At 42.2% G+C, this 23,751-nt stretch overlaps 2 protein-coding genes across 3 annotated transcripts in view; one reads left to right on the top strand and one right to left on the bottom strand.

Annotated features, from left to right (window-relative positions):
- TXK (TXK tyrosine kinase) overlaps positions 1 to 23,751 on the top strand; it is a 98,073-nt gene that overhangs the window by 67,251 nt on the left and 7,071 nt on the right. The gene's annotated exons all lie outside the window — the stretch shown is intronic.
- NIPAL1 (NIPA like domain containing 1) lies at positions 5,534 to 23,505 on the bottom strand. The gene is made up of 6 exons (XM_040966378.1): positions 23,460 to 23,505; positions 15,331 to 15,597; positions 12,779 to 12,835; positions 9,279 to 9,369; positions 6,962 to 7,122; positions 5,534 to 6,219 (listed from the first exon to the last, which is right to left on the bottom strand). Exons 1-6 carry the CDS (start codon positions 23,503 to 23,505, stop codon positions 5,591 to 5,593), a joined length of 1,251 nt encoding a protein of 416 aa, XP_040822312.1. The 3' UTR covers positions 5,534 to 5,590.

The following is a 23,751-nucleotide window of genomic DNA, read 5'->3' as shown; positions in this document are numbered from 1 at the left end:
AGTCTAGTAGCTAGAGCATTCTCAAGGTGACAGGAAATTCTGGGAACACAGCCATCAGAGAATGGTACCCTTATCTCTGCTACACACTTTGGCTGTATGCTTTCCCTGATCAAGGAGTTGGTGGGAGCTGCATGTGGTTGATTGGGAAGGGGACTTGCTGGTGGTATAATGGGTGTCCCAATGGAGAAAGCTACTGTAAAACTTTGTCTCCTGGAGACTGGGTAAGCTGCTGGGGCAGGTGGAAATTGGGAGTTCTGCAGCAGATGCTAAAGTGGCTGCCCCGGGAAGAGCACGGCCCCTCTACTGTCACGCAAGTCCCACCTGTCAAAAATTTGCACCTTCTAAATTTACTCCCATGCTAATGGGTTCATGGAGGGATTCAGTACTCCCCCAAAAGGAGAGATGTTTCTTGAAATTTGTAATGGAAGGGGCAGGGGGAAAGGGTGGCTCAGGTAGTCTGATTTCTTTCTTTAAAAAAAAAAAAGATTTATTTATTTATTGGAAAGTCATATATACAGAGAGGAAGATCTTCTGTGCGATGATTCACTCCCCAAGTGAGCGTAACGGGCTGATGTTATGCCGATCCGAAGCTGGGAAACAGGACCCTCTTCCAGGTCTCCCACACGGGTGCAGCGTCCCAAAGCTTTGGGTCGTCCTCAACTGCTTTCCCAGGCCACAAGCAGGGAGCTGGATGGGAAGTGGAGCTGCTGGGATTAGAACTGGTGCCCATATGGGATCCCTGCGCGTTCAAGACGAGGACTTTAACTGATAGGCCATGGTGCTGGGCCCTCAGATAGTCTGATTTCTGAAACAGTTTTTATTTTTGTGGAACTAATACTGTTTTGTTACAAGATTTATTCATTTATTTTTTTAATTGGAAAGACAGATTGACAGAGAGAAGGAAAGACACAGAGAAAGAGCTTCCATTTTGCTGGCTCATTCTCCAAAATGACTGGAACAGCAGGAGTTGAGCTGATCTGAAGCCAGGAGTCAGGAGCTTTCTTTGGTTTCCCATGTGGGTACAGGGTCCCAAGACTTTGGACCATCCTCCACTGCTTTCCCAGGACATAAGTAGGGAGCTGGATGAGAAGCAGAACAGCCAGGATATGAACCCGTGCCCATATGGGATCCTGGTGCTTGCCAGGGTAAGGGTTAGTTATTTGAGCCATCACACTGGGCCCACAACTGAAACTTTGACAAAAATAAAGGGGAACTTCCAAAAATTCATGGAAAATTGATTTATTTCATGCAAAAGTACTTTGCAAATCAATATGTGTTTTATGTTACACATTTTCTACAAGGATTTCAGTTTGCATTTTTTTGCATCATAATAAATACACACAAAAAATTTAGGGGTGGGCAGTATTGTGGCACCGCAGGCTAAATGGCTACTTGTGATACTGGCATCCCCTATCAGAGTGCTGGTTGAAGTCATGACTACTCCAGCTCTGACCCAGCTTCCTGCTAATGTGGGAAAACAGCAGAGGATGGTCTCAGAACTGGACTTCCTGCCACCAGCATGGGAGTCCCAGCTGGAGTTCTTGGCTCCTGCATCAGCCTGGCCCGGCACTGGCTCTTATGATCATTTGAAGAGTGAACCAGTGGATGGAAAATCTCTCCTCCTGCTTCTTTCTTTAAACATTTTATTATTTTATTTGAGACACAGAAAGAGAGGCCAACAGAGTTCCTGGTGGGTCAGAACTGAGCAGGAAATTACAATCAAAGTAGAGCCAGGACTCCAACATGACATCTGTGTGTTCCAAAGGGTGGCTTCACCACTCCGCCCAATGCCCACTCCACAGAAAATATCAGATTTTATTTTTTGCAAAATTTTTTAAATATTCTTCTGTGTTCCTTATTTGTGAAGGTAGTACTTGAGAATCTCTGTAACCTGTGCGCCTTTCCAGAGCTTCCTATTGCAGCAGCTGGGATGCTAGTCAGTGTACACAGAGAACCTGCTGAGGCGGCCTCGAGCTTGTGTGAACTCTGCTGTCCTTCCTTCCAGCTGCCTGTTGGTCCTCGTGTTGGTGCTAAGTAACTGTGATTTGGGGAATAGCATATTACCCTTCCTCATTTAGGAAATGGGGGGAGGGGAAAACAGGAGAAAGATACAACTAAGAGATCATTATGTCTCACAGTGTGGCTTCCTTCATTCCAGTGAATGGCAAAGTTGTTTTCAAAGGTGAATTCACATGCGGTAATAGGGAAAGCACTGCATCAGGTGTTATCAGTAATCTAAGGATGATGTAAAATGTGTGTGTGTACACAAGTTGTATGTAAATATACTCTATCTGCTCCTTTCAGTGTCTGTGGGTGGTACTGACATCAATACCCCACGGATAATGAGAGGTGTCTGCATTTTTTTCCTGTTTTTTAAGTGACTGAACTACAGGCAGATTCCCCGACATTGACTGCTTTGTGCTTCTGTCCTGTTCTGTAAATGACTGCAGGATAAGAGGGCTTCTTCTGTCCAACTGCCCACTCAGGGCCCCAGGGGATGGCTCAGGGGAAAGCCTTCTTCCACAAAGGAGTTTCAACTTCAAGGAAAATGAGGAAGTAGATTAATTCCCATGGAGATTTTTTTTACCTCGAAACTTTCTTTTTAATCTGAAAACGGAATGGGAAAATTCTTTCCGTGATTTTTATCTAACTTCTATAAACAAAGACTTGAACTCCAGAGAGCATGATCAAAACACATCATTTTATTACATATGAAAAATCTACATTTATTCAAAATTTGTAAACTTTCTAAAACAGCATTTACATTTCAAAAAATAAGTTTTATGAATAGATTACTGAAAATATCTGAAAACATTTCACATACATCCATATTATTTTTCCTGTGCACAGCTTTGTTGGAAGGTGAAAATAGTATTTAGTTCAGTTTTGCTGGTTTCATTAAGAAAAATATGAAAAAAAAAATCTGTACGTGGCATTAAGAATAATAACAAAATTACTTTCACCTGGATTATTTATAATAAGCTCATATGACTAAAATGAGAAAAGATGAAGAATGCAGGAAATATGGCACCCAATGGTCCTTACCTCTTTAATAAAGATGAAAATAATGATTTAAAGAGAACTAAATTTTATTGAATATTTATCCTGCCTGGCTTATGATTTACATGACTTAATGCTTCTAAAAGTAGACATTAAGTCTGTGCTGACAACTATAAAGGATTTTATGAACATTTGGCAATCTGAACTAAAAAGGAAATCATTAACCACTGACCTAATAGTAGGATTATGTCAAAAAGTAGAATAAAATAAAACTGTTACCTTTATAGGACTAAGAGAAGCTTTCCATTTGTCCTTGGTGATCCCACCTTTGAACCTTTAATGGCATATGTACAGATATTCACATAACAAACTGAAAGGTATCCATTATATATATATAAATTAATATACTATCTATCTACATATGAAACTATCAGTTCAGATTAACATAGCTATGTGAATGGAAAATCCCACCGTTTTATTCTTGCTTAAATAGTTATCTACCTGCTTGGGAATATTTTTAAAAGTTAAATTTGCAAAAAAATTTTTTTTGCTTTTGAGCCTGGCACGGTAGCCTACCAGCTAAAGTCCTCATCTTGCATGCACCAGGATCCCTTATGGGCACCGGTTCTAATCCCGGTAGCCCTGCTTCTCATCCAGCTCCCTGCTTGTGAAAGCAGTCAAGGACGCCCAAAGCTTTGGAACCCTGCACCTGTGTGGGAGACCTGGAAGCGGCTCCTGGCTCCTGGCTCCAATTGGCTCATCTCTGGCTGTTGTGGTTACTTGGGGAGTGAATCATAGGATGGAAGATCTTCCTCTCTGTCTCTCCTCCTCTCTGTATATCTGCCTTTCCAACAAAAATAAATAAACTTTATCGTTTTTCGGCCTTTTGGCTAAGATCAAGGCTAGTATTTTTTCTTATCAAAAATAAATAAATCTTAATTTTTTTTGTTTTCTTACTACAAATGCCTAATAGTGTTTTTTTTTTCAAAACATAGTTTTGAAAAATATTTCATTGTTTCTCAACAATGCTTGTTCATTTGAACTCTTAGTTTTCCTCCCGGGTGGATGTCTCAGCACCACTTCATTTTCTAAATCAGGTGACACACTTAACCTTGTGTTCCAGGATTCTTTGAATTGGGCAAAAACAAGTGACAGCTGAAAAACAACTGAATATTTCATTCAGAGTGGAGAAGCAAGGCAGCCTCAGGTTGGATGTTAGGAACAGTCAATGTCCTCACTGAGAAAGTGTGCTAGAGAAACCGAGTATTCTCAAAACTAAAACCACAAACGTTCCAAGGATTTGTATAACATTACGTTTTCAGGAGATACTTTTCATATAAATATGTGTTCATAGCTTATACAACTGATATGCAAGTAAAGTAAAACAGAAGTCCCTGGAGCGAGCATGTAGCCGACCTGAGATACCAACCCACAGATCTTCCGGAAGGTAAACAAGTTCCAGACATTTAGGATGCACTGAGATAGTTCTCCACACGCACCTGTGCTGAAGGTGACAGTCGTCCTTGAGTCACTCAGCATCACCCTGAACATACCAGATCAGCAGAACTGAGAAGGCTTCTGTTTAGAAAGACTGGTAAACTAGTTTTAATTTCCTTATAAAATGGAGAAAGTAGTCAATGTCAAAAGAACCGTGATGACCGTTGGTTCAGGTTAACAAAGGATTTTCTAATTGTTTCCAATCAGAGGGATCTTTTATCCCATTCTTTTAGGGATAAAAATATTTAAAAGAAACTAAAGTGTATAATACAATCCACTCGATGCAGCAATTATTCTACAAGGATCTCTACATTAACAAGAAAAATCATCTTTGGGATAAAAGAAAAGGAAGATAAGTAACCCCAAAGCTGAATTCACATGGGCTGCTCCAGAAACACCACATTGTCTGCCATCCAGGCCTGAATTAAAAAGAACCTCTGAACACAATTACCTGTGTATTTGTGTTTCTATGAAAAGAAAAAAAAAAAACTGTTTCCTTTCTCTGAGGCCTAAAATGTTTTTCCTCATCCTCAGTTCTTCCATCTTGAACTAGTAGTCAGTTCCCATCAAAGCCAATGAATTGCATTTTGCCATATCTTCATCAAAGGAAATGGATTTACAAAGCATGCATATTTTTTTTTTTCTTGAGGAGTGTATCTGTGCAGTCTGAAAAGGAGGAAGTTGTGGAAGAGAGGTCAAAGCACCAGTGACCTCACTTTTCAGTTTTAATAATGTGGGATTATGACTCATCACAGCTGGTGACTGATACTCGGCTTATCAGAACGCTGATGACTTTATGAGTTATCATGAGTCTAAGAAGAGTCACCAGGGAGACTCAGAGCCATCTGGCAGAGGCAAATGTGATCAGCAGAAAGTGACTAATCAGAGAGATTTTTGGGTGCTTAGTTTGCAGAACTGAGAAGATGAAATAAGTTCTCTGGAGAAGAACTAAAACTTGATTTTCAAATTCAATGGCCCAGATGAAAGCATCTCTCTTTGGCATCACATCTAAGTTGCTAGTTAGAACAGACAATATAAGCTTCCCTATAAGTTCTTTCAAGAAGCAAACAGTTCCCTCTCTGTGGGTTGAAATTCAGACTTTATAGAGACTTTGGTTATCAGTCCTGCTAAACAAGGTAACATCATCATCATGTCCAGACACTGCACAATCTACATTCTCTAGTAAAACATAATTGTTCTCACTGCCATTTGGAGAGAAGACTTGTTTCTTAGCGGTGGATGTCAGTTCGCTCCAGGTAATGTTGGTGTTTTTAAAAGCATGGAGGAGGAAGATGCCATTGATGATTGTGCAGAACCCACTCAAGGTCCCAATGATATCTCCAATGTTCATGCTGTACCACTCCTGGAATAGGATGACCGAGCAGGTCACAACCATACATGTGAAGAACACATAATAGATGGGGGTCACAAGAGATGTATTAAAGGTGTCCAGGGCCTTGTTGAGGTAGTTGATCTGTGTCGTCACTGAGAGCACCAGTACGGCCAGCAAAACAAAGACCAGGGGGTTCTTGTAAACTGGCTTCCATTCTAATAGTTCCTTAATGGCAATTCCCAGGCCCTTGACGGAAGAAACTGAAAATGCTCCAATCAGAGAGCAGATTGAGATGTAGACCAGTATGTTGGTCTGTCCTTTCTTGGGAGCCACAATCAAAATCAGCACCAAGGCGATCACAATTACAACTGCAGCGAAAGAAATAAATCCTGTGAGGAAGAAGAGAGAATTCGACTTCAGAAAATGCTAACAGACTGTGCCTTTAACAAAAGTGTTGTTAGTCATAATGTCAAGAGCATGGGCATTTTAGTGAAAGTGAGATTAAACGAAAAACAACATTCCATTGCAAAGTTCTCAATATTTGACAAAGGATTTTCACCTTCGAATTTACTGTCAGGGCAGGTAGTAGCATATGTTTTCCTTTAGATTTAGGATGAAAGTGGCAAAAATCTGGGTTAAATATGTTTTGCCTTTTTTGCTTCCATATCTCCTTTGCATTGTGTGGAGGGAAAGCAGGAACCACAAGTAAGTTCTGCCACCTTTTTAGGAGTCTCGCAATAATTAACTTTATAACGCATCTTGCTGTATAAGTAGGCTTGTAGAAAGCCTATTATGATATTGTTTCATTTTAAAATTTCGTTATTATTTTCCATGAAATATGTTTTCATCTTCTCCCTCCCTGTCCTTCTCCCTTCCACTGTCCCTCCTGTATTAATACTGTACTATAGTCCCCAAGCAAGTTATAAGTTCAACACTCTGCTACCCACATGAGCCATAGCATTGCTACTGTTCTTCTTAATTAACTAATTAACTTACTGCATGATACAGTTCCAAAGGCTCTGGGATCTTCCCTCTCCACCCCAACTAATCTGTAATATTATTATTACAAATAACATTTGTTGAAGAAAGAAAGTAGAGAACTTGAGCATCTCTTTAAGCTGAACCACAGACCTGGGTCTCTCAACTTCATTTCCATTTCATGCAAAGAAGTGACTTCCTCTTCTTGTGGGGCATGGATAACCATCACAGTTGACCCCAAAATACTTAAAATGCAGCCTATTTTCCCATGGATGTTCAAGTGCTCATTTAAGAAATAGGAAGACAATATTGCACTGTTGGGAGACAAAACAATAAAGTTACCATGATGCAGATACTTTTTTATTTCTTTGCAATTCAGAAATCACACTGTGCGACATGCCACTCTGTATCCCATTGAGCTGACCTGAATGTGCCATGTAATACTGAACAACCTCCATCCATTTATATGTTGAAACATTTACATTGATATACAGTAACGGTACATATTTAGGGGGCACTATGTGACATTTCAATATGTGATGATCAGGTGAGAGTAACTGGTCTACCTATAATTATCATTTATTTGTGTTGAAAATATTCAAAATCCCTTCTGTGACTGTATTTTCAAAATACACAATGGCTGACATCCTTATTTATCCTTTTGTGTAACATAGCATCAGAAATTATGCCTTCCATCACTCTGTTCCCCTGTATCCTTTCACACCTTCTCTCCATCCCTGCAAATCATCTGCTTCATTGTTTTTATCCCTGGGGAGATATAAGAGACAGCCCATATTCCTTCACAGTCCCATGACCTTCCAAGAGGTCTCATCCACTTCATTTTAAGTTTTTGTTCCATCTTCTGCTATAAATCCACACACAACAGAAGATCTTTTTCACTCTGCTGACGTACAGATTGAGTACCCCTGATTTGAAATGCTTGGAAGCAGAGTGTTTTGGGTTTCAGTTTTAAAAATGTTGGACCATGTGCACATATAGGATGAGATATCCTGGGGCTGAGACCCAAGTCTAAGCATGAGATCCACTGATCCCTCGCATATCCAGCCTACATACATAGCCTGGAGATGGTGTTTTCACTGCCACACATTGCATGGGTCAGGTGTGAAAATTTTTCAATTTTGGAATATTTTGGATCTTGGATTTTTAGGGATGCTCAGCCTGAACATTTAGAATATATGTACTATCGCTTCTCGGCCTTTTGGCTAACATCTAGCATAGAATATATGCACTCAGGTGAGTTTCAAAGAGAGATCTGTAACTACAAAATGAATGCACAGGGCTGATATTGAGTTGTTACACAGCAGTTCAAACAGCACAAACAGACAGTCATAATATTAAAACTACTTCCTGCTACTGTGGTACTGCTTTTGTGGTTGTGACCTCAAGAAGCTCCAGATTGGCACTATGGTGGATAACAGGGCATCATCCTGCAGCTCCACCAGCAGGCCTGCTGTATCTCCCAGCAACCTGGCCTGCTTCCTCTGATGCTCCACTTCCCACAAGCCAGTCATCACTGCCCATCTGCCTTCGAGGCTGTGCTCCAACCCTGGGTGCTTTCCCAGAGGTGCCCTGAGGTGGCTTGGTGCAGAACTGCCGTCTCAATGAACACCCGAGTACCTGGCTATTCATTGCTTAAAGAAGTATACTTAGTGCCTTCTCTTTTAATTCTCACTGGAATTACAAATTACTTTGTAGGTAGATGAAAAAAAATGGGCAGGACCAACCAACCGCAAACCTTCTACCAGAAGCTCATGAACAGAAAGGAAAAAGTAAAATAGAAAACAAACAGTAACTTAGCTACAAAACAAGAATAAAGGTCCACTCAGAAATATCAGATTCATTTTCCTGTCCCAGTAGTAAAGAAACTATGGGGTTTCCAAACAGAAACATTCAATAGACAATGGAGAATTTTGGCAAAAAAAGTTAAATTGTAACACTATATGCCTTTTAGGGACCTCTGTTAACTACAGTCACTGACTGTCCCAACAACAGAAAGAATGAAAAGGATTTTGGTGGTCATTTGTTTGGGTGAAAGCTTAAAAAGAAACTTCCCCCAAACTGAGGCTTCACTGAATTGTCACAAATATGACACAGGCATTTGAACATTAGCAGGAAACCAGGCACATTCTAGCATAGGTTTTTTTCTAAACAATAATATGCAATCTATTCCCTACTTCTATTGATACTTATTTTGTTGTCTTCTCAAACTAGTTTTGTGATTGTTTTAGCCAAAAGTAAGCATTTGTTATTCCCATTTAAATGAATGAGGAAGCAGGAGTTCTGTGACTAGTCTAAGGCTTCTCGGGGTCCCGGAAAGGATTTGTGGTCATCTATGCTTTTACAATGCAGGCTGGTTCATACTTTTCTTTAGTGAGATGTGTCTAGTACTGTTTCTTATGGACATGAAAGCATCTATAGAAGCCAGGCTCCCTCCATATTGCTCACATACCTTATGAGAACACTCAGCGCGCCCAGGGGGGTGACCAAGGTGGCAGGTGCAAAAGCATAAGCTGCAAAATTGACAGCCTCTCCTGCTCCCACTAAAAGCAAGCAGAAGTATTACTATACAAACCAGACCTACTCATCAGAAAAGAAAAATTAAGAGACCCTTGCCAAGCAGTGGACTTTTATTCCCCAGACAGTGAAAGATCAAGCGAAATTCAACGGCCTAGCTTGTGAAATGGAAGCTGGGAAGACTGGTGATACAGGATGTCAATGAACTGTGTTTATCTGGAGCTAAGGTCTGAACATGGTTTGAGAGTGCTCATGTGTGGGAAGCTTGGTCTCTGGTGTGGCCTTCCAGGAGCTGGGGGAGCCTTTCAGGGTGGGGGTTAGTGAGAGGTCCTTAAGTCCTTGGAAGGGATCGTTATGGTTTTCTGGGGACCCTGGTCAGCTCTTCCAAGAGGCCCTGCTCTAAAACAGCAAGGCCAGTCTCTCCTCACTCTCTCGCGAGATGCCTTGCTTTGGCACATGCTCCTGCCATGGTGGCATCTGCCTTCAGGCCCTCGCCAATGCAGAACCAATGGCACTTTCCAGTTTTGGGCTTTCACCTTTGGAACTGGGAGGTCCATGAATCTCTTTCACTCACAAGTACCCAGTGTCTGACACTTCATCACAGTAACAAAAAATGAACTAATATACTTGGTGATACGCCCTTGGCTAATGCCCAGAGTGCTGACAGGTGAAAACATGACTTGTATGAATTTCAATGGAAATTTTAGTTACTTTAGTACTAAAAACACAATGGCTTTCTCAAATGAAATCTGGTAGAGGTGGCTTTGGAGTAAGCAGAGATTTCTTTCATTTGCTCAAGAATATGCATTACTTTGCAAATTAAAAATAATTTAGAAAATTAGAATGCTTTGTAGAAACCTGCTGTGTAGGTAGGGGACAGGAGAATGCCCACCGCAGACCCATGAGGTCAGGGATGGCTGAATTGCAAATGGTCTCCAAGTACCAGTATCTCAGAGGGGACCCAAACAACTGTTAGGACATTGCAAGGATGTGTTCCTAAATGTAATGTTTTTCTCATCTGAGAAAAGAGATATTGTGTTGGAAATGCCGTGCTTTTAGAATGAGGGAAAGCTGGGCTCTTGTGCTGGGACCAAATTAATCTCAAAGATCACCACTGGGCAGTTGCTCACAGAATCCAGTATTTCAGGCTGACAAACTCTGCCAGGCTAATGCTTCTTGTGGAAGATAAAGGCACAGAAAACCTGCTTGGCCGCTGTGCTGTATACTTCTCTTCCTAATCTATAGGGCCTTCTAGCCTTGGGAAAACATTGCATATCTGATCTTACAGAACAATTAGGGGATTGCTGTCAAAGAGCTGTGAAAAGTTTCCTTAGGATATTAAGCTTTCCTTCAATATTTTATATTATTTACCTTTTATCTTTATAGGCAGCTTTCTAGGAAAGCCCTGACTTCATGATTAAAGTACAGTATATTTGTCATTACATAAAAATCTCTAAAGGGCTGGCACTGTGGCATAGAAGGTTAAGGTGCCACTTCAGTTTTGGCTTCCCATATGGGAGCAATGGTGCCAGTCCCAATTACTCTGCTTTCAATATAGCTCCCTGGTAATGAGCCTGGGAAAGCAGGTGAAGATGGTCAAATATGGAATACTTGGATGGAGTTTCTGCTTCCTGCCTTAGTCTGGACCTGTCCCATCTGTTGCATTCATTTGTGGGGTAAACCAGCAGATGGAAGATCTCTCTTTTTTTCCTCTCCATCTGTTATTTTGCCTTTCAAATGAATAAATAATTAAGCCTTTAAAAAGTCTTCAATGTACACTTTTCTCTCTAACATATTCTCTAATCTAATATATACTTCAAAAAAATTTGTTTTTCTTTTATCTACCTAAAAGACAGAGTGAGTGAGAAAGCAAGTGAGCCATTCCATCAGCTGGTTTACTACTCAAATACCCACAACAGCCAGAACTGGACCAGAACTAAGAGTTAGGAGTTCCACCCAGGTCTCACGTATGGGTGGCAGGTCTCTAAGCACTTGAGCCATCATTGGCTGCTTGCTAGGTGCATCAGCAGGAAACTGGATTCAGAGTGAGTAGCTAGGACTTGAACTAACACTCTGATGTGGGACTTGGGCAACCCACATGACACCTTAGGTTGCTTTACCACAATATCTGCCCCTATATTTGATATGGTAAAGTAAAATTGCAAATGTAGCCATGCAACATTCTCCTTAAAATTTTCATTTTAAACATGTAAAGAAGGAAAGGGAAAATCATTCAAATGTGTGTCTTGAATCATCCCAGTACATCCCTTGCCAATTTTTATTCAAATAAAATAATTTAAAAAGCATGTGAAAGCATATTAAAAACTAAAGAGGTTGGGGGCCAACGTTGTCTTGTATTGGGTTAAGCCTCTTCCTGAAATGCTTGTATCTCACTGGGTGTCATTCCTGTCTGGGCTGCTTCACTTCCCATCCAGCTCTGATCCAGATCCCTACTAATTTTCTTGGGAAAGCAGCAGATGATGGAACAGGTGCTTGGGCTTCTCTACCTCTGTGGCAGACCTGAAGAAGCTCCTGGCTCTGTCCTTCCTTCACCTGGGAAGTGAACCAGTACATGGAAGATGTCTGGCTGTGTCTCTGTCTCTCTGTAACCCTTTCAAATAAATCAATCAAATATAAGAGCTATAAAAATGCGCACCATCCTTTTAGAACCCATTTAGGAAAGTAGAGGTCTCCTGTTCTTTCCTGTAAAGCATCTCTCACATACTGAACTGTGTCATTGGGTTTGGGAAAATACAAGGAAGTGCTGAGGGCGGTGGCTTGCCAGCGATGGATGTGAAACTACAATTGATCAAGTGCCTGTTGTGGCAGTTTCTGCCATAGAGTTTCAGGAAGTCCAGAAGAGTTCAGTGGGAAACCACACCAGGGAAAGTGGTGGAGGCAGACGTGCCATTTCTATTTTGGTACCACATTAGCATTTAGAACATGTTTTCACATCCTAGTCTCACTTAGTCCCCACAGCAAGTCTGCGAAGAAGGAGAGTGCCAATGGCTTAGCTCATCCCATTGATTTTCAGTTTAAGCTGCCAGAGTCTTTTATGTTTTCCATGCTTTGATTCTGGCAAGGAAAACATCTCCATTCCTGTAGCTAAGATGGTTACAGATTCAAAAGTAATTAGAGCTGAGAAAACATTGAAAGGGAAGCATCTTCTCCCTCAGCTGTTCTGAGGCCAGGTCTGTGATAAAACGACAGCATCTGGACAGTTGTGTTACTGAGCGCACAGGAGGGAGGTGAGAAGAGTAACCTATAAACACATTAAACACACTAAACACACATGTTTTCTTGCACATATGACAAAGTATTACACACAGAGACATGTTTAGATCTAAGTTATATCCTTACCACAAAGAAAAATTTTGAAAAACATCTCATGTAACCAACCATTTGATGGGCAAATCTCTTTAGAGAAGCACTTACTTGACAGTAAACCTGCCCACCACAGCCATTCCTTGAGGTAAGAATGTCCGCCTTGTCCTAGAAAACACCGTGAAGAAAAAGTAAGTGCTACATTCAGGGAAGGAGGCTTGAAGAACTGACTTCTCGGATGGTGCTGAGTTATGGCGGAACCAGGCAAGGCTTAAGGTGAAGTTAGTTCATCAAAGGTCTTCAGGCTACTTATTTGGTCATTTCCAGAAATGTAAAGCTTTCTGTTATGTCCCATTTTGAATTCTCTCTAGAGTAAGTGTTCTTTAATGCATAGAGTGTTCTATTTAATCACTAAGCTTACTATATTTGTGTCAGTGAAGGTTGTGCATACAGAATAATATAAACCCCCGAATAGATTGCTTCAAGTTATGGTAAAAACTAGAAATAGAAAACTGTAAAACATAAATTATATTGGTGTCTAGCAAGGACTTTAGAGGAAGAGTATGGTTGCCACGAAGCTTTTGAAATTTTAAGTTAGTCAATCAGAAGATAATAAGCATTAGATAGATAAACTCATTCTTTGCTTTGGCACGATTGCACTGAACTTCTGTCTAGTGTACTGAATGGGAAAAAAGCTCACCAAAGGTATTCAAAAAGTTATCTTTCTACTACTATAATATGTGATCTCATTGTTTCCTATAGAAAATCATCTCATAAATTTTAATATACCAAATTGCTTAAATTCAACTATATATATATTTTTATATAATTAATGAAAACAGAGTATACAAACTGTGAAGATTATCCTGCAAAGTAGCTAACTATTTAGAATGGTCTCCTTATAGAATATGCAAATGACTAAACTGGAGTCATATTACAATATTGGATTTTATCATCACCTAGTGCCTCTAGGTACTGGTGAAATAACAGTTAGTTATATAAATTTATTAAACATTTATTTGTAATAATTTTATGTTAGAGTGCTAACCTATTTTTCATGACTGCTGTCATTTTTTATATATTAAGAAATGTAACTACCTTCTGTCAAATGAGTATTTCATAATTTTCTCCTCAGTATACATCTGGTTTCTAATTTCTGTTAAAGTTTTTCCACATAGGACTTTTTTTTTTTTTGCCAATTCAATTTCCTTATAGAAAACAGATTTATCCTTTATCTTTATGCTTACAGAGAACTTTTGGGCTTTTTAAAAGATAATTATTTTAGGGTCTGGCATGGTAACTCAGTGGCTAAATCTTCCATGTGTATATGCTGAGATCCCATATGGGTACCAGTTTGTGTCTTGGCTGCTCTACTTCCCATCCAGCCCCCTGCCTGTGGCCTAGAAAAGCAACCAAGGACAACCCAAAACCTCGGGACCCTGCACCCATGTGGGAGACCCAAAGGAGGCACCTGGCTCCTGGCTTCACATCAGCTCAACTCCAGCTGTTTGTGGCCATGTGGGGAGTGAACCAGCACATGGAAGACCTTCCTTTCTGTATCTCCTTCCCTCTGTAAATCTGACTTTCCAATAAAAAAATAAATAATATTTTAAAAAAGAAAATTACTGTAAATTTAACTTGAAACACTCTGAAATTTCCTTTTGCTAAAAGGTTTAAAGTAAAAGTCTCATTTTCTCCTCTAACATTTTTATTTGTCTCAGTATTTTAGGTAATAACTCACACTTTCTCCACTGGTTTGAAATGACCTTTAAGAAAATCATGTATTAATGTGTTACATGTAGCTGGGTCCATCTATAAGTTTACAGTTATCTTATATTATTTATCTGTTTTAATACCAGTACCTCATTCTTTTAATAATATGACAGTAAAATATTGAATAATTATAATACAGAAATACAGTACACTTTGTTTACTGATGGTACAAATATTCCCAACAGTACTCTCGAACAAGTTTGCTTGCACTATTTGCAACCATTTATTTTTCCATATGGACTCTAGAAAAATACTCAGGTTTTCAACCATATTACACTGGATCAAAATGAATAGAAAATTCGTGCCTTATGAAGGCTAGAGCTATTCAGCACCTAAAATATCACTATAAACAGTAGCTTCTTCATACTGCTACCCATTTACTAATTTAACAAATATTTTTGAATGCCAAACACTATGCCAGGGACTTATGAATCTGTAATTGACAAGCAATTGGCCACAATGAGGTAAGCAATAACTTCACAACTACAAGTGATTCTAAATACAACGAAGAAGTGTAATGATAGAGAATAACAACGGGCTGGGGTGGCAGGGACCTGCCCAGAGACGATGCGACAAGGACAGCCAGATGAGTCAGCTGAATGAAGAGAGTTCAAGGTAAAAGACCTTGGGGAGGGAAATTAATCAGTTTATTCCAGGAATGAGAGTAAAGCAGGTGACCTGGAGGGTAACACATGAGGAAGGAGAGGTGATCACATTCAAAGGACCCTTGCATATGGGTCAGAGTCTGCAGGACATGCAGTTGGCTCAAGGAGGAAGACCGAGGCCAAGACAGAGAGACGTCAACTGTTCTGACTGTAAAGCACTTTGGTCTGCCAATAGGGCCATTTCTGCAGTTGGCAACTTGGGAGTGTTTGTTGCATGTTCCTTACCAGCTCTGGTGATGCCCTTGTCAGCCAGTTGCATGAGGCCTTTCTTTTTCAATATGAAGCTGGAGCCAATAAAAACACTGGAACTTACTGCCAGGAGCAAGCCCACATAAAGACTGTATTTGTTTTCTACATCTGCGGAAATGCTCAGGTTTGTTATGCTGGTATTCAGGTCCATGTAGAGGCCGGGGGAAGCCAGCAGCTGGGACACATTGGTGATTTCACACCAAGCCTGGAAGGTGTTCGGACAGACAACCGACAGCACATGGCCTGGGAAGAGAAGAGGGAAATGTCAAGGACTCAGGATTCCTACACAATGCTTACCCCCACCTTGTGTCACAATTAGACTTGAACAGATGGCACTTATCGCTTTCTTACTGCAGGCAGGCAAGGCCCTCACTGGCAGTCCCTGTTGGGTTGCAGAGGGTTTATAAAGACAATTTTAGATAGTTTCATGGTCAGGATTTAAACCAAAAGGCTTTACATGAAAAGTATGAATTTCTCTTATAAACGGCATGTTCTGGCAATATGTGAGTCTTTGATTTGGCAAAATAACAACCATTGATGGAGCAGTGAGTGGATATGTAGGCCTAGCTGGTGCTCACTCGCTCTCCTCATAGCCCTTCTCCACTCGCCTCCTCCTCTATTCTTCACACTACCAGCCTGTGCCTTAGAAAGCAGGGTTACGACACTGAAAGTGGGGAACAGGCACAGCGGCCCCCTTGTCCAGAAATCACCATGAGACTGGAAATGTAGCCAACCTACTCAGTTGGGACATAAATTGTCTTTTAAAAAGTGGCTCTGGAGGTGGGTTTGCTTGTTCTCTGCTGCTTTCCCCAATAAATGAATTAAATATCAGTAAGTTTAAGAGTTAAGATTCAAATAAGCATATAGTAACCACTGAATTGTCAGTGCTTTTAAATGTTGGACCTAAACACTAAAACACAACTGAAATACAGACAAAAAACACAACTAAAACACATAGGTAAGAAACTTTTCATGTATTTTTCAAAAAGATTAATTAATGTTACTTGAAAGAGAGAGATCATCCATCTGTTGGTTCACTCCCCAAATGGCTGCAACAGCAGGAGCTGAGTTGATCCAAAACCTGGAGTCAGAAACTTCCTCTGAGTCTCCCATGTGAGTTTAGGGGCCAACGGATCTTGGACCATCCTCTGCTGCTTTCTCGGGGAGCTTCCTATAGCTCCTTGTCGCTCCCTATAATAGGGAGCAGGATCGGAAGTGGAGCATCTGATTCTTCAACTGTTACTCATATGGAATGCTGGCACTTGCAGATGAAGGATTAGCCTATTATGCCACTGGGCCAGTCCCTGAAATTTTTATATTCTTTTCTTTATTTGAAAAGGTACCAACAAAGTGACACTATGACGGGATGTTCTATTTGCTCGTCCTTGTTTTCTTTTGAAAAAAGCAAACTCTCCCAATATGAACTGCCCTAAACCAAAAACAGGGAAAGGAAAACTAATTGAATGGAAAAATTAGTTTTATACATCAAATATTTTAAGAAGACGTGTGAAACACAGTTTGAGTAAATGATGTTTCAGCAGTAAAGCCCCTAAATAGATCTGGGCATTCTTGGCTAAGTATTAAGAAATTACCGAATTTTACCACATATGAAGTGTAAAAGCCATCAAGTTACGCTCCAGAAAATGGTGGAATGATGAATTTAGGATTTTCATGACTATTATTTCATTTTTTTCTCTACTATTTGAAAATGAATCAGCTTTTCTTCAGAAATACAGAATAAATTCCAAACTGAAACTTCTAAATTTTCCAATGAGACTTAACATTATTAAGATTCTGGAATACTGATAAGTTTTCAGGCCGATTGCTTTTGGTAATAGCAACAAAGCTAGCTATTTGGCCACCTTGTTCCATGCACTATTTATCTACTTAAATTTCCAAATGGAAATAAATCAGCTATGATCAACTGTGTATAATTTTGTTAGTATGAATTTGTATAACATTCATTCCTGAGAAAACATCTGATTTGACTTTTCAATGAATTCCATGGTGACATTAGTGTCATTTAGTATATGGTTAACATAACCATTCCAAAACTCCATCTCAGAAATCGGTGTGGGTGGCTCTCATTCCAGTGAAACAATATTTCCTCTAAGATGTTGACATAGCAAAATGTCCCTGGCATTTCAGGGGCTGTGGGGGCAGAGGGCGATAAGGGAGGGAGCAAACAATCTTGGTTGCCTTTTGCAAGTTTTCATTCTAAGTGGCAGACATGAATGCTTCAAGTTTTATGGTGGGAGAAAATAATAAATGTCTTGCTGGCTGTTGACCTTAATGCTTAAATTGTTTTATGTTTTGGAAATGCATCAGGGAGAACTCCTGTGGCAGCTATGAGGAGGGCAAAGAGAGATATGAGCAAGTGTGGAGTGGTATGCGAGAGATGGGTGAAGCAGGGTGTGTACACAGGGACTCTGCAATATTTCAGAGGAAATGAGAGAGAAGGTAAGTTAGAGTCGGCCTCTCAGGGTCCAAATAAGCCAAGTAATTCTCCAGGGAGGTGAATCCAGACTTTATACAACATTGAACATTTCTAATACTGCACGTTTGTTTCCTCATTTCTCATGTTAACACACAATGTCAGTAACCTAAATAAAGTGACTGGACAGATTTATACACCTGCATGGAGTACACAGAACTTCATTGATATTGTTAGTAAATAATGAATACTTCAGAAATGAGTGCCTGTAAAGAAAAATAATATACACTTGTATATCTACCATCTAACTTTAAAATGAAAAATTACTCCTTCCAGCTAACAGCTGTCCTGATTTTTCTCTTCAACATTTCTTTGTTTAATAAGGATTATTTCTTCAGAGCGGGAAATTGGCAGAGGGTTGGACTGCTCCTTGTAATGCCAGCAGTGATACGAGAAGTTTTAGGAAGGCTTACATGATTGAGTTTGCTCTTGGGTCCTGTGATTACCTGAAGAGCTGCTGACCCTTCAGCTTAAGCCCCAACATCAGAACATGGGGAGCAGATCTGGGCATATCGCTCACGAAGGGCCAAGCGTGGGTGGATGTGTAGTCTAAGGTTTACATGCTCTGCAACAAAATTCTGTTGTATCCTCATCTTCTAGAAAATGCCTGACATGCTGTAGCCACTTTAATAAGTTGGTGTTGAATAAATGAATAAAATGATGACTTATGTTTCAAAGTTGATGAGAGACAGGGTAATAAAGTAACACTAACAGGTAAGCAAGCTGCAGAACATGCAAACCTTTAAAGTTCAGGATCAGTTAGGACTTGGGTTTTGGTTATAATTGGTATTAAAAATAATAACCTAAAGCAGGGAGATGAAACAGGAAAATGACATGATCTGATTCACAGGGACCGATGTTTAGAGAATAAAGTGACGAGGAGGTTGTGTTCGGTCTTGCCTATGCCAGTGTGAGTAGGCAAGCATAGCATTTCTTCTCACCTCTGTCTGTAGGTCAACAGGGGCTGAATGATCTAGACTAGGTTTTCCTGGCTGTGTGTGAGACCAAGTGAAGTGAGCCCAATCTAGCCCCTTCTCCTTAAACAATTCTTCATTAGCCTCCTTCTCATTAAAATACCCATGACCCTACCACAGCATTCTAGACCTCTCAGAATCCTTCACTTCTGTGTCTAATCTGGTTCCCTACGCTTGGTTTTCCTTGTTTCTTCCATAGTCTAAAATCACCTAGAAGCTTTTTTTTGTTTCATTTTGTTAAAGATTTACTTTGAAAGGCGGAGTGACACTGAGAGAAGAGAGAGATCTTCCCCGCTTCTGGTTGACTCTCCAAATGGCTACAATGGCTGGGCTTGGACCAGGTCACAGCCAGGAGTTTGGCATTCCATATGGGCTTCCCACCTGGCTGGCAGGTGCCCTAGTATGTGGGCCATCTAATCTGCTTTCCCAGGACCAATGGTAGAAAGCTGGATTGGAAACATAGTGGCCAGCATTCTGATAACAGCTGCCCATGTCAAGGCTGGTGCCACAGTGCCCTCCACACCTTGAAATAACTTATCAACATTGAGCTCTTGATTTAAATTTAGTTCCAAATCACTCCCTTCTTAGCACCCTATTTAACATTCCTAATCAAGTAGATTTTCTCTAGCAGTTTAAAATGGTTTTCATAATAACTAATGTATATCCATATACCTATTGCATTTATTTATTCAACAATGTAGTTGTTGAACACTTATCATGTAGAGCATTGCATAGTTACGTAACACCCAGCCAATTCTTACAGCTTTTCTGTTACAGGCCATTTTAAGAACTTGTAAGATAGTAATGCTGAACGAAACAGGTGAACATGTTTCTATTCTCAAGGAGCTATTTTGGTGAGAGAACAAACAGGAATAAGAGGAATAATAACAAGAAATAGAGCAGCTGGGACATAAACTTGTACCCCAAGCAAAAGCTTAGCCTACTACATCACAGTACTGGCCTTAGCTGGGTGTTTTTGTTTTGTTTTTTAATTAATTTGAGAGGCAGAAACAGGAAAGAGGAAGAGAGAAACAAAGAGACCAAGACACAGAGTGCTCCCACTCAGTGTTGACTGCCTCAGCAGGGAATCAGGAACTCAGTTCAAGTCTCGCACATGGGTGGCAGGGACCCAACCACCTAAGCTTGACCTGTCACCTTGTGGCAACAAGGATATGCACTACCAGGAAGTGGAGATCAGAACACAACTCAAAGTCAAGCTCAGGAACTCAGGTTTGGTATGTACGGGCATTCTGATAGCCTAACTAGGTCAAACGCCTGCCTCCAATGGGGCAGTTTAAACACAGACATGCATCCATTCTTGGAGTTGAAAATCTGAGATGATGATGCCTGGTGACACCCCTTTTCCAGTTGTGTGTTCACATGGTAGCCTCTTTCTTTATCTTTTTTTTTTAAAGGATTTATTTATTTTGTTTGGAAAGTCAGATTTACAGAGAGAAGGAGAGACAGAGAAAAAGATCTTCCGTCTGTGGGTTCACTCTGCAAGTGGCCACAATGGCTGGAGCTGAGCTGATCCGAAGTCAACAGCTGGCTGCTTCTTTTGGGTCTCCCATGTGGGTGCAGAGTCCCAAGGCTTTGGGCTGTCATCTACTACTTTACCCAGGCCACAAGCAGGGAGCTGGAAGGAAAATGGAGCAACCAGGACATGAACCGGTACCCACATGAGATCCTGGCGCATGCAAGGTGAGGATACCAGGCTATAACGCCAGACCCGATGGCCTCTTTCTTAAAAGAAATTCCTATGCACAAGAGCTCTGCCCTTTCTGCTTAATTTACTTCTCAGAGACCCTACGCACAAATACCATTACATTGAACATAGAGCTCCAACACACACATACAGGAGGGAGGAAACCATTCAATGTATTGTGGGTACCTAAAGGAAAACAAAAGCCCTAACAAGTTTGTGCTTGGCCTGTCCACTAATGATGCAGTTAAATTCCCTTCTCTGGGCCTCTTCAATTGTAAGATGGAGATAAGGTTCATGTAAATACTTCAAAATATTTATGAAAAATGGACTTAAAAGGTAAAGTTAGGGGTCAACAATATGGCACAGTAGGTTAAGCCATAGCTTGAGACACTAGTATTCCATATTCAGTTCTCACCTGTTGCGCTTCTGATCTGGCTCCCTGCAAATGCACCCGGGAAGGTAGTGAAAAAAGGCTGAAGTGCATGGCCATTGTCACCCACGTGGGAGACCAGCATGAAGTTCCCGGATCCTGCTTTTGTCCTGGCCCAGGACTGGTTGTCACAGGCAATTGCAGAGTGAACCAACGGAACTTCTCTCCTTCACCTTCTCTTTCTCTCTCTGTTGCTCTGCCTTTCAAATAAATAAATACATAAATCTCTTTTTAAAAAGATTTTAAAAATCAAGTTTATTTTAGTACCAAAAATTTGAATTGTTGCAGATGAGGGGTCTTTATGACATCTGTGTAACAGGCATATTATGCAAAGATATGCAAGGATTTTAAAAAAGCTTGTGCCAAAATCAACTTATGAGCTGTTGGTAGTTCTCTCATATCCAATAAAACAGAACTTAAATGTGTGTGTAGATAAGTCAATATATTTTATATGACTGCATGTGTGTATGACACACCCTAGTCATATGAGAAGGCTACAGCCAATTCTCAGAGCCAGGGTTTTTCTTAGTTTCGTTGTTTTCAAAATGGGTACAGTCCAGCCAGGAAGACAGGTTGAATCAGTTCTAGCCATTCTTCTCTCTGCTGACTGGCTTACACTGGGACAATGGCCCACTGCATCAAAGCAAACTTGGAAAACCACTGGTCCCTCCCCAAGGCCGGCCCAGGCTAGAGCTGTTCAGATAAGTGGTGCTGTAGATGTGTCTTTCACGCAGCCCAGTCTTTCTGTCCTCTGTTTTATAACTATCACTCCCAGCACCTAATCTTCATGCAGTTGGTATTCCACACATGACGTAATATTTCTTACAAGTTATTGTCATGGTGTCAGATTGCCACACTAATAAAGAAAACTCTGTTGGCACTAGTGGCCTCTGATGAGTTATGCAGAGTATGCAATACAAGAAAACCTAGCCTGAGCCCAGTGGAGGCCAGGTACATGAGTCCCAGGGATGAGGGATCTGATAGGGCTTGGGTAGCTTGGTTCAGGTCCTGGGGTCAACCAGTGTGGTGTGGGCTGGGTTACTGAGCCCCAGGGATATGCACAACACCACTACTGCAGTAACCTTGTGAATGCTTTTGTTGCACATTTTCTGCCACCTGGACAAACAGCTGCATGAAGTCAGGGACCTTGTCCCACAGTGCAGAACCAGGCTGTTTGGTAGATCTGAATAGCTTAGCCCATGGACCAGTGTCTGGCACCTGGGGCTTTTGTTACCCATTCAACACATCAAGAACTGAACCTTGGATTACTCAGTGCCAGGCTCAGAATTTCGCTCCTGCTATGTAATTCCACCTGCAAGTCGTTTTCCAATTGCTCTCGAGTCTTCCTCCCTCAGGTTACCACACAATGACCGACCTCAAGGGATCGCAGGTAAGCAGCGCACTGGAATACTTGTAGGAACTAAGTACATGAGCAAAGCAGGAAAAACACCCGGAAGTTGAAGCAAGTGGGTGTAAATCACACATCCTTAGGTAAACATGGGCGGATGCATTAGTAACCGTCTGACTGACTGGGTTAGGAATGATTTAGAAAATGGAAAAGGGTGCACATGCCGAATAAGAAATAATCCTCACCCTCTCAAAAAGGACTCCGTTTCTGAACAGTTTGTAGGCATGCTCGTTCTCTCTGCTTCCCTTCTGTCTCTTACTCATCCAATTTCGACGAACTCGCTAAGGGTTTCAACTGATTTTTCGGTGTTTACTTTTTAAAGCTCCTCCACAGACTAGAAAGGGCCAAACAAGCAAAAGCCCGAAAAAAAAGCTGCCAGCTTCTTGGCAAAAGGTGCAGCTCTTCCACCGGGCGCCCACGCCCCCTTCCCGTCACGCTCTCGCGTCCACGCCGCGAGGACCACCCCTCAGCGGCCTCCCTCCTCCTGGGACCCCGCCTCCCTCACGCCTTGGGCGGGCGTGGAGCCCTCGGGCGGGCCGCCTGGCGGTGGGGCGCGGGCTGGCAGCCGGCCCACGGGCCCCGCGCGTCGCCCACTCCCGGGACCCCGGGCTCCTTCTGGCTGGCGTCTTCAGGCGGCAGGGAGAGCCGAGGCGTGGGCGGCCGGGATCCGGCGGCGGCCCCGGGGCGCCCGACTCGGCACGGCGTGGGCCCCTCCGGCTCGCCCTCGGCCCGCCGACCCCGCCGGCAGGTCTGAGAGAAACAGAGCGAGCACCCGTCCTTCGCCGCCCGGAAGCTGGCGTCCTCGCCTCGGCAGCCGGACGAACCCACCCCGGCACTCGCTGGGCGCTCAGCTCACCTGGCTCGGCCTGCGGGACCCTGGGCGACCCGGGCTGGCCCGCAGAGCCCGCGCCAGCGAAGGTACCCGAAAGGTTTTATTGTGCGCGCCTGGGCGACCGAATGAATGAATGATGGCGGGAACGGCTGCGTGCAGGGTCGGCACATCCCTTTGCCTATACCTCAAGGACCCGCGGGGCGCCCACCTGCTCTCGTGGCCATCCTGGCGCTAGGTGCCCCGGCTGGCGGCCAGCACTTACCCTCTCGGCACGGCTCCCCGGGCGGCAGCCTCACCTGTCCCCCCATGGCCCCCGGACGGGGCTTCGCGGGCGCCGGCGCTCACTCCTCTCTTTCACCTGGGCTTCGCGGCCCCATGCACTCCCGACGGTGCGGAACTCGGGAGCTCTGGGATCCCGGAGCACCGGCCCCGCCTCTGGGCGGGTTGTGGCCCAGGATGGCCAGCCACGCCCCGCGTCCCGCCCGCAGGGTTTGGACACTCACCCTGCCAGCCTTGGTGGCGGCCTCTGCGCACCTGCTGGGCAGCTGCCCTTC

The sequence above is a fragment of the Ochotona curzoniae genome, unplaced genomic scaffold, assembly GCF_017591425.1.
Source record: "Ochotona curzoniae isolate NIBS_2020 unplaced genomic scaffold, NIBS_Ocur_1.0 scaffold_4505, whole genome shotgun sequence".
NCBI classification, from domain to species: Eukaryota; Metazoa; Chordata; class Mammalia; order Lagomorpha; family Ochotonidae; genus Ochotona; species Ochotona curzoniae.
This window is presented reverse-complemented; position numbering and strand designations above follow the sequence as displayed.

Excerpts from the sequence above, each read along its gene's own strand:
- NIPAL1 (XM_040966378.1), bottom strand. The coding sequence starts at position 23,505 with ATGGGGGGACAGGTGAGGCTGCCGCCCGGGGAGCCGTGCCGAGAGG. Across the intron at positions 7,123-9,278 it reads GCGCTGAGTGTTCTCATAAG|TGCAATATTGTCTTCCTATT; the intron begins GTATGTGAGCAA and ends GTCTCCCAACAG. Across the intron at positions 6,220-6,961 it reads AATGAAGTTGAGAGACCCAG|GATTTATTTCTTTCGCTGCA; the intron begins GTCTGTGGTTCA and ends TCTTCCTCACAG.